Here is a 10,189-nt window from a genome sequence, read left to right on the forward strand (position 1 = left end):
AGTTCTTTCTTTCTCTCACTATTTTCTAACAACAATCCCAATCTATCCAAAATTCGCCTGGTCTTCTGTTTTATTTGCGGATACAACAACAACAACAACAACAAGAAAAAAATATATGGTTGGTTGTTCACCATTGGTCTATGTTGTTTTTTGTTGTTGTTGTTGTTGTTCTACCATTCAGTTGTTCGGGTTAAAAAAAATGGCCAACATAGAAAGACAGAAAACAAAAAAATGATTAAAGAAATATTTTTACTAACGTATTTTGATAGTATATTCTACTACTATTATTTCGGCGACACATACACACAAAACGGGCAATTCGATTTTTATATTGGGTGATCATCATCATCATCATCAATGGCTGCTGCTACAACCACCCATACTATTTAGATTCTCTCTTTCTGTCTATTGATATTATTCTTACGATTAGAATGGTTATATGATCAATATTATTATCATCATCATCATCATCATCAAAATAATATCAAACCAGATCGACTTCTTTAATTTATATTAAAGAAAGAAGAAGAAAAAAAAATCCTGGTGTATCCTTCTCTTTTTTTTTGCAACCAATTATTACAAAAGATGAAAGGAGAATGAACGAAGAAGATTGGAAAAAAAATTTGATTGAACCCTAAACAAGTAGTGATGATGATGATGATGATAATGATTTTGGTTACCTGACTTTACACTACATCAAATTCAACGATGAATTTCTTAATATGTTGTCTGTCCGAAAAAGTATTCAAAATTTTTTTTCGATTTTGTCGTTTTTGAAAAGATGTTTTTTTTCTACCTTTTCTTGGTTCTCAATTTTCTCTACTATTACTATTATTGTCAATCACAAATTGACAATGAAAAAAAGAAAAAAAATGGCCAATTTTATGTTTGATTCTGCGATGCTAAATTCGATTGACAAAACGGAGGGTTGAAATTTCATTTATTTTAATCATGATTTTTTTTGATTTTCATATATTTTTTTACTTCATCAATGACCAAAAATGATGCAAAGGAGTATGTATTATATAACAAAAGTTTTTGAATGGATTATAATATATTGATGATGATGATTGAGTGACCATCATTTTATTGTGTGTGCGTGTGATTAATTTATAATATGAATGCATAGCAACATCATTATCACTACCACCACCAAAAAAAAACCAGATTTTTGATCAATCATTGTTTCCATTAATACAAATTGTTGTTTCAAACAAAAAGATTAGCTAAAAATCAATGTAGACAATCAATAATGAATCATGATGGATGGATATATAATTTTTCATTATTATTATTATTATCATTCCCAAAACCACCAACTTATTGGAATAAGCTGAAATTTTACCAACTAAGTGTTATCCACAATTTCTTAAAAATTCAATTAAATCAATCAACAAAAAACAAAACAATAACTAATCTAATAACTAAGAATTTTTGAAAGAATAAAAACCAAAATACGGAAGTAGAATAACTGCTATATTTGCATTTTTGTTTTTAAATTTTTTGCTTTTACCGTTTTGTTATTGTTTTGTTCAACCACAACAACAACAGGCGGTGTTAACAAAATATTTTCACCACCAATGTTGTTTTTTTGTGAAATTTTAAGTTTTACAGTTTTTTTAAAGAAAATTTCACATCCTTATCGTGTCTAACTTTAAATCAATTTTTTTTCTTTTTTAAGATATCCGTTCTTTTTTTTCGCAAATACAAAACAACACCTAAAAAGCAACAATCAAAACAAAACAACAACCTTACAGAATAATAATAAACTCAAATAAATGAAAAAAAGAGCGAATAAACATGCTAGCAACCTCACCATCATCTCAGATATGTTGAGCATATAGGGCAGTGATTCTCAACCTTTTTGTTGTCGCGGCACAATTTTAGAATTTTTGAATATATAACAGTTGCATTTTCAGAATTTCGCGGCACACTAAAGTGCCGCGGCACACTGGTTGAGAATCACTGATATAGGGAGTCCACAATCACACGAAATACCGTATACACGAGAGTAACCAAAAAAAAAAAAGCAAAAAACCAACCAACCATTCAGGATAGTTTTTTCAGCAAAATACATTTGAGCGAAAAATTAGAAGAAAAAAAAACGATCGACACCAAACGGAAAAAGCAAGTTTGTTTGAACTAACTAAAAAAAAAAAATTACTGGTCGGCTTGTTGGTTTGGTTTTGTCGTAAGAAGAGTTTTTTTAATGCGTGCCACGCATGCACACGCTTATAATGGAAATCATCATCATCATTGAAGACGAAGACGAAAACAACTAAAAAAAAAGACAAAGGAAAAGAGGATCACACATGAGAAACTCACGATCACACAATGCCAATTTCAATTCATTTTTTTCTCTCGATTTATATATTTTGCTGTCTTCAAAAAAAAAGAATTCGAATTCGAAATAAATATAGCCCGATGAAAAAAAAATTCATAATGAAAGATTATTTTCGGATATTTTTTTTCTTTTCGGCCAAAAAGAGAGAAAATTTTGGCTACTTTTTTTTCTGGTATTTTACTCATTTTTATAAATATACTACTCCTTTCACATATCATATGGTATACACCTAGCACATTTGATCAACAAAAAAAACTTCCATATCCTTTTCTTATAACCATAATATTTATCCAAATATATTCATGGTCAATGTCAAAACACCTAGAATTTCTTCATAGAATAATTCACAGGTGATTTATTATTATCATCTAGGTAAATAAATAAATTGAAAAAATATTTTTATGATTCCGGAATATATTCCAGGTGTGAATTTATTTTATTTTTTTGAATATCGTAAGAATTTGTTTGTGTGTGTTAAAAGTAGTGTTCCAATACACAAAGGACAAGATGAAAAAAAAATTAAACTGTACCGGAAAATAGGAGCTACTGATGGTGAATTGGTGAAAAAAAACGAGCAAGCATATCGCGTTATACATGATATATGAAAAATATCATTTATATAGATAAAAAAAAAGATTCAACACCAACGACCAATTTAAACACACCACCATCATCATCCATGAAGAATAACATGCATTCATATACATAACCAAAGAATAAAAAAAATAGACAAGAGTATGCCCGGCGACAAACTCAAAAAAAAAATTTCAGGCATACACCACATCAACCAGAAACGAAAGATTTGTTTTTTAAATACAAACTGAATTGCAAAAAAAAAAAGAAAAAAAAATCCAAGATAGGAAACAAACCAACCAACCAACCAACCACTATGGAGCTGCTATAGAGAATCTTTTTTTTTCCATAAAATGTTTTACTCATCGATAGATGATTATTATTATTAATATGGTTCTGAATTTTTTTCTTTTTCTCTATCTATATATTTGTGTGTGTGTGTAATATTAAGTTTTTAATGAAAAAATATAGTGCGTACACACAAAAAAAAACAGATAGAATATTCCTTTGAATATATTTATTTTTGTCTTTCATCATTTTGTATGTGAATTTTTTCTTTTCGATAATGATGATTAGTCTCAGGTCATATTACCAAAAAAAGAAAACAAGATTATAATCACTAGAATCAATTTTGTCTATATTTGTATTCTATAAGAATCCATGTTAATAAGAATTGTCTATATTGCGATCTATGATTTACATATAGACAGCAAATTTGTTTGTCTAGTTCATCATAGGTTTTGTTTTGAATTTTTTCTTTTTTTTGATGGATCACAGTTCATCATAATTTCAAATGGTTCTTATCAGGAAACAAAATTGATTTCTTATGAAACAAAATATACACACGCAAATTCATGCAAAAATTTTCAACAAAATCATAAGACCATCATTTTCACAAGGTTTTAGCCAAAAAAAAACTTTCTCAAGAATCTCGATAGAGTTCAGTAAAAACAAAAAACAAACGATGACAACCAAATTATGACGTTTGATTTTCAATACAACAAACAAACAAACAAACAACAACATTAAGATCCAGACGATACATTGATCTTTATTAGATAAATATTATGTAAAAAAAATTGAATATCAATCATATAGATGATGATAATTATTGATTGCAAATCAATGAAAAATAAATCATATCAAACAAATATGATGAACACACATGTTGATTAGGCAAATTTGAAAATATAAATACACACACACAAAAAATTACAAATAATAACATTCAAAATTAATATCAAATTGGAAAATTCGATCAAGATGACAGACAAAGAGTATACTTGAATGATACACACACACATACACTGATTATTTTCATAAATAGTCAGTTTGATTTGAACACATACACAAAAACACGAATACATCAAGATGTTGTTTCAGGAAATAAAAATACCTACCTAAAGAAAATTTTCAATTTATTAAAACACCTTATTCAAAAGAAAAATGTTGGCTAAATAATAATTATTCAAATAAAAGAATGAGAGTACAGTTCGTCAATTTGAGAATAAGCAAAAAGTTCGTTGATTCACGATTTGAACTTCGTGAATGTCAAAGTATCAGCTGCCGGTTAAAATATATGAAAGAAATGAATGACAAAAAAGTGGCAACACAAAATTATTTTAAAATAAACAAATTGCATGAACGGTTAAGATTGGACCAAATATCACACTTAATTAAATAATGAGGATAATATGAAGATTCGACGGTTGAATTGTTGTTGATGTCACTATTACTAATAGATCCAATATGCAATAACATATAAAAACACAAAAGTTGATGAAACACGCTGGATTTTTTTTTGTTGTTGCATATGTTTGTTGATCTATTTCAACAAGAATCTGATGATGATCAAATGATAATGTAATTGTTGTATCTGATGGTAAAAGATTGTTATGAATGGTAAATGTCCAACATACAGGAATCAAAACAAATTGAATCCTTTTCTTTTAATGAAAAACAAATCAATATTGGAAATTTATCGATGAATATCAAGGATTATTATCAATCCAAGAATTGAATCAGAAATCGATTCAAATTCGGAACATATTCCGAAAGTTATTTTTTGTCGTCTTTAATTCACTTTAAAAAAATTTCGGGTAACAAATATTCATCTAAAGATTTGTGGTGACGATGGTGGTCATCATCATCATCATCATCATCAACATCATCTTCATCACCATCTACAGAACATAGACATTATAATGCACCAACAAAATACTATCATTCTCATCCTCAATTCAGATATTGAAAAAAACACCAGACGTCATCTTGTTGTCGTCGTCATTGTCTCCCTCACTCACCATTACATTGATATTGACTACTACAGTGCCAGGATATCTTTTTTTTTTTTGTTCGAGCCGCCATCTTCAAAATACTACACACACAGAAAACCAAACATCATTATCCACTCGCTCATTCTAGAAACAAACACGGAAAGAAACAAAAAAAAAAAGACAGTTTTTATGCATGCTGCCATCTCCAATAGTTGTGGATTTTTGGGAATATACGATTGTCGCAGATACCACTTCTTTTTTTTTAAATATTGCCAATCACACATTCTATCAAATATTCTTTTCTTTTTCTGCTTCTCATCCTTATTCATTTCCATCGAATATACTCTCTCAATTCATGATATCTTTTGTCTCTGCTATTTTTTTCATGGCAGCTGCGGTCATCATCATCATCATCATTATTAGTTACAACTATACTGTATACAGTCGGTTGTAGCTGGACAATGGACTTGACTCTCTGAAAATGACGTTCTGGATCTATTCGTTGTTACATCAACTACCACCACCACCACAACAATAACCACTATCATCATTTTGACAAGCGTTTACCTTTATTGTTACCAGTTCATTTCGTTACAATGGAATAATATTAGATCATCAATTCTAATCTTCAATGTTTCTTATTCATTTAATACTACTACTACACAGTCCTTTCACCTTTTTTCATTGGAAAATTTGTAAAAAAACTATTTATTTATTCTGCTCGGGCACATCTGTTCGTAAATACTTGATGAATCGTTTGTTGTCCCAAAACAGAAAAAAAATAGTAGTAGTAGCACTGTTTAATAAGATTTCTATAATTAACTCATTCTTTCACACCTATACTTCTTCTACTACTTTTCATCCTCTTCTACTATTCATTCACCTTTTTAACAAAACAAAAAAAAAGTGACAAAATGATAGCAAAACTAGCGGCGACTATTGACTGGCGGCAAAATTCAATGACAAGTTCTAAAATAAAATTTTTATTTTCTTTTTTTTAATTCTGAATAATTCTGATTCTGATTATTAATGCATTGTATTGAAATTGGATGTGGATGATGATGATGAGATGATCTCTTGTTAAAAATCGAGTATGGCAAACAAACAAACAGAAAAAATATTACCCGTGTAGCGCATGTTTCGTTCAAGAATCAAAGAATGTATGATTACGAATCCATCAATTGCGATTGGTTCAATCATCTATCGCGCATTCGATTATATTGTTTGTATGTTCAATACAATTCTGTTTATTTTATTCGCTTCAGTTAATTCGGGATTTTTCCAAATCTAAAACAAAACAAAAAAAATTATCCATAGTGTTTGCCTTGTTATATTTATTAATTTCAATACCGAAAAAAAAATTCTGAATAAAACTAAACCCCCCTCCCTACATATTTCATTGGAATCTATCCTATTAGCCATAATGATAACAGCACGGAGATGGCGCAGGATTTAGTGATTGATTATTTTTCTCATCAAAAAATAATATTCTCCATGATGGGCGTTGTATGAGAATTCTGGTAAAATATTATAAAGATAGCCAAAAGGACAATGCAGTTAGGTTGTCAAACAAAAATTTTGCAATCATTTTTGGTTAGTTAGGTAAGAGAAAAGTTGAAACAAAATGGGAAACAAAGTAGCCGTATTTACTGACCAACAATTGGAAAATTATCAGGTATTTTTTTTTGTTTGCAATTATTTCAATTTATTTTAAAATTTCGTAAATCAAATTTTGTCGATTAGGATTGTACATATTTCGCTCGTCAGGAGATACTTACGTAAGTTTTGTTTTAATTTGTTCAAAAATGTCTTGGATTTTAATTACCAAAAAATGTTTAAGTGTATACAAACGATTTCGAGATATAGATCCAAAAATTGTACCAAACGTTATGACCAAAGATGAACCACATACTATATCGATACCGATGGAAAAAATAATCAAAATGGCCGAATTAAAAGAAAATCCATTCAAAGAAAGAATATGCAAAGTATTTTCACATGATGGAACAGGAAATTTAACATTTGATGATTTTATCGATATGCTTTCTGTGTTTAGCGAAAATGCTAGCCGTGATCATAAAATATTTTTTGCATTCAAAATATACGGTTTGATTTTAAATCCAATTTAAAAAAAAATGAATTAAGTGATTGATTTAATATTTCTAGATTTTAATGGTGATCAATTGATCAATGGTGATGATGTTGAACAAGTTGTACAAGCATTAACACGAAATGAATTAAGTCAAGATGAAATAGCCATTGTAAGAGAAAAAGTATTGGAAGAAGCTGATATCGATGATGATAAATGTATTTCATTTTCCGAATTTCGACATGTCATTAGCAGAGCACCAGAATTTCTCAAGTTAGTTTTTTTTTTATTAGCAAATTTCCTGCAAATGTCATTAATATTTTTTTCGTTTTTGTTTTTCAGTACATTTCATATGCGAATCTAAATTGTTCCAGATCCAAAAAAAAAAAAAAAGAAACAGATATTGTCAACTGACAACTGATTTATTCAATCATTTTTTTTAACAGTAAAAATAGATATTCTAATATTGATTAACAACAACAAAATAGTATAAATTTCAATAGATAATAATGATAATAATTTTTAAAAAATAAATTTCAAAATTTTTACTACAAATTCTGACATCTAGCGTTCAAAATGATGACTAAAAAAACGCTTTGCGTTTGAATTTCTATTTGAATTCATTCCCCAAAATGGTAGATTAAATTTATCCATTTAAAATTCCCTTAAAAAATATTCTTCAAAACTTGTTAAGGCATCAAACGGTTGCCGGTTATCGTCGGTTATTTTTGAGCATTATACATTGCTTCGATATTATCTTGAAGAAGTTTAAATTGTTCTGTCAAATTAGAAAAAAAAGTTACAAAAAAAAAAATTACGTTGATTTGTTTCATTCATACCATTGGTTATATTAGCAATCGTACTCTGTTTTCGTAGAAATTCTAAACAAAATTCTTTAGGTAATCCAAATGAATTCATATTATATGTAAATGTACTATATATGGATTTAATAAGAAGAATTAAAAATGTAATGAATAAAAATGAATAAATATATTTACCCTAATTGTCCGAAAGTTAAATTTGCATGAAATTGCCAATCATAATATTTATGATTTGGTTGATCGCGATTATTTTCATAAAAATTTGCTCGTTCACATTGGATGGCATCGAAAAAAGCAGCATTCCAAAAACGTTTTAATTTCCAAATTGGTTGATCACGTAATACTGTACAAAGATATTGTTTATTATTTTCCATTGTTGATATTGAAAATGAAGAAGATGATGATGATGATTGTTTTGACCGTCGATTATTGGTCATTGTTGTTTGTAGTTGATAATGATAAAAAGTAAAACACATGTTCATCAATATTTTGGCCGGTGTAAAATCATCAGATTCAGCACATTCAAATAATATGATGGCAAAATATTGTGCCAAACTATAGAATGTTGACTCTTGGACACATTTATTATCATTACGTTTTCGATTGATATATCGAGCAAACCAAAGTCTACCATTTTCCATTCGAGAATAATAACCAAATTTGGCTTTTTCTTCCAAACTAATCGATGAACTTTTGAGAAAAATTTTCTCAACAAATTGTTTCATAAAATATTTTGCTTCTCTAGATAATTCATCCTGATTTTCGGTGGTTACACTACATCCCGATGAACTTGAATTCATCGATGAACATCGTTTGAACATTGATTCTTGTTCATTTTCAAATGATTCAACACTGGTACCGATATCGCTTACTATCCAATCTTGATTCTTTTGACAATCAATCGTTCGTAAATCGGATAATGATGTTGAATTACTATAATTACTATGATTAGATTCACTGAAATCTAATGAATCTAAACTTTTCCAATGATGAGAATTTCGTATGTTTATTGTTGAAGGATCCAAATTAATCTGCGGTTGTCCATATATGGAACGATTTTTTTTCGATCGTTGAATAATTTTCGGTGATTTATTTTGAGCATTATTTTCATTGAATGTAGAATCCCATTTTGTTGAAATTTCATGTAAAATATTTTCTTTAAACATTTTCAATTTATTTGTTGATGAATCGATTAATTTTATACTGTCCATGATGTTTGAATGCACTTGAAGATTTAGTAATGATCAATATAGGAAGACATTGGATATTTTCGAAAACAATATTCATCAAACAATGAATAATGAATTTGAAATTGGATTTTTTTTTTTGATTTAATTCACGATTTTATTATCACCAACCTGATTGCAAACACCATAATCAATCAATCAATCAATAATATACAGGTGTTTGACAAATCAACATGATGATTATGATTATTGAATGAAAATAAAATTCGTATTTTTGCGAAACCAACAACAACAACAAAAATTGATCTGTCACGGATATGAAACATACACGAACATTGTGAAATGTTTGTGTAACACACGCACACAGACTGAAATTGATAGAATTAAAAAGAAAAATTGAAATTTTCAAGAAATATTTTAAAACATCATCATTTGGTTTAGATTAGATCCACCAAAAAACGAAGATGAATCAACCGTAACAATCAAAGAGCATGAATTTGGAGCATGTGTGTATTGATCTCTGAATAAAATGAAGCAAACAAAAATAAAATAAATTAAAATCTAGTTTATTTGCATTATTGATTTCGTAAAAAATTTTTCCAAAAATAAGTAGTGATAAAATTGACGTCACATTGAAAATTGCCGGCTATATACATTTCCTTCGTTGTCTATAGCCAAATGAATGAACGAAAGAAAAGAAAAAAATTTCCTTCCGGACATTTGAAAAAGGTCAACGCGTGTATAACAATTGTAAATGTTTTTTCTTTTTCTGTTTATTTGTGGGTAGGGAGTGTCTTTCGTATTTTAATACGTGATAAAAAATTTGTAGCCAAATATATTGTATATTTATCTGATTATGCGCGAATTTTCTTCTTTTTTTTCTGATTGAGTATCCAAAT

The 10,189-nt window shown here is 28.5% G+C and overlaps 2 protein-coding genes and 1 long non-coding RNA gene across 3 annotated transcripts; 2 read left to right on the plus strand and 1 right to left on the minus strand.

Moving 5' to 3' along the window:
- Nucleotides 1–1,572: 1,572 nt before the first annotated feature.
- On the plus strand, nucleotides 1,573–2,453 carry LOC142646200 (uncharacterized). The gene is made up of 2 exons (XR_012847170.1): nucleotides 1,573–1,848; nucleotides 1,979–2,453. It is a non-coding gene; the product is annotated as an uncharacterized LOC142646200 (long non-coding RNA).
- A 3,973-nt stretch (nucleotides 2,454–6,426) lies between these two features.
- On the plus strand, nucleotides 6,427–7,679 carry LOC113789215 (calcium and integrin-binding family member 2-like). The gene is made up of 5 exons (XM_027338719.2): nucleotides 6,427–6,868; nucleotides 6,937–6,971; nucleotides 7,034–7,299; nucleotides 7,360–7,555; nucleotides 7,625–7,679. The coding sequence occupies exons 1-5, from the start codon at nucleotides 6,818–6,820 to the stop codon at nucleotides 7,644–7,646; spliced, it is 570 nt and encodes a 189-aa protein (XP_027194520.1). The 5' UTR covers nucleotides 6,427–6,817; the 3' UTR covers nucleotides 7,647–7,679.
- Nucleotides 7,680–7,838: 159 nt separating this feature from the next.
- On the minus strand, nucleotides 7,839–10,045 carry LOC113789214 (uncharacterized protein KIAA0513). Its single transcript, XM_027338718.2, has 3 exons — nucleotides 8,281–10,045; nucleotides 8,122–8,216; nucleotides 7,839–8,060 (listed from the first exon to the last, which is right to left on the minus strand). Exons 1-3 carry the CDS (start codon nucleotides 9,312–9,314, stop codon nucleotides 8,005–8,007), a joined length of 1,185 nt encoding a protein of 394 aa, XP_027194519.1. The 5' UTR covers nucleotides 9,315–10,045; the 3' UTR covers nucleotides 7,839–8,004.
- Nucleotides 10,046–10,189: the final 144 nt, after the last annotated feature.

Source organism: Dermatophagoides pteronyssinus, unplaced genomic scaffold (genome assembly GCF_027571235.1).
Source record: "Dermatophagoides pteronyssinus isolate colony J.1.1.1.1 unplaced genomic scaffold, Derpt_VIB-CSIC_2022.12 sq0001, whole genome shotgun sequence".
Lineage (NCBI taxonomy): Eukaryota > Metazoa > Arthropoda > Arachnida > Sarcoptiformes > Pyroglyphidae > Dermatophagoides > Dermatophagoides pteronyssinus.

Excerpts from the sequence above, each read along its gene's own strand:
- LOC113789215 (XM_027338719.2), top strand. The coding sequence starts at position 6,818 with ATGGGAAACAAAGTAGCCGTATTTACTGACCAACAATTGGAAAATTAT. Across the intron at positions 6,869-6,936 it reads AACAATTGGAAAATTATCAG|GATTGTACATATTTCGCTCG; the intron begins GTATTTTTTTTT and ends TTTGTCGATTAG. Across the intron at positions 6,972-7,033 it reads GCTCGTCAGGAGATACTTAC|TGTATACAAACGATTTCGAG; the intron begins GTAAGTTTTGTT and ends AAAATGTTTAAG.
- LOC113789214 (XM_027338718.2), bottom strand. The coding sequence starts at position 9,314 with ATGGACAGTATAAAATTAATCGATTCATCAACAAATAAATTGAAAATG. Across the intron at positions 8,217-8,280 it reads TTAACTTTCGGACAATTAGG|TACATTTACATATAATATGA; the intron begins GTAAATATATTT and ends ATCCATATATAG. Across the intron at positions 8,061-8,121 it reads GATTGCTAATATAACCAATG|AACAATTTAAACTTCTTCAA; the intron begins GTATGAATGAAA and ends CTAATTTGACAG.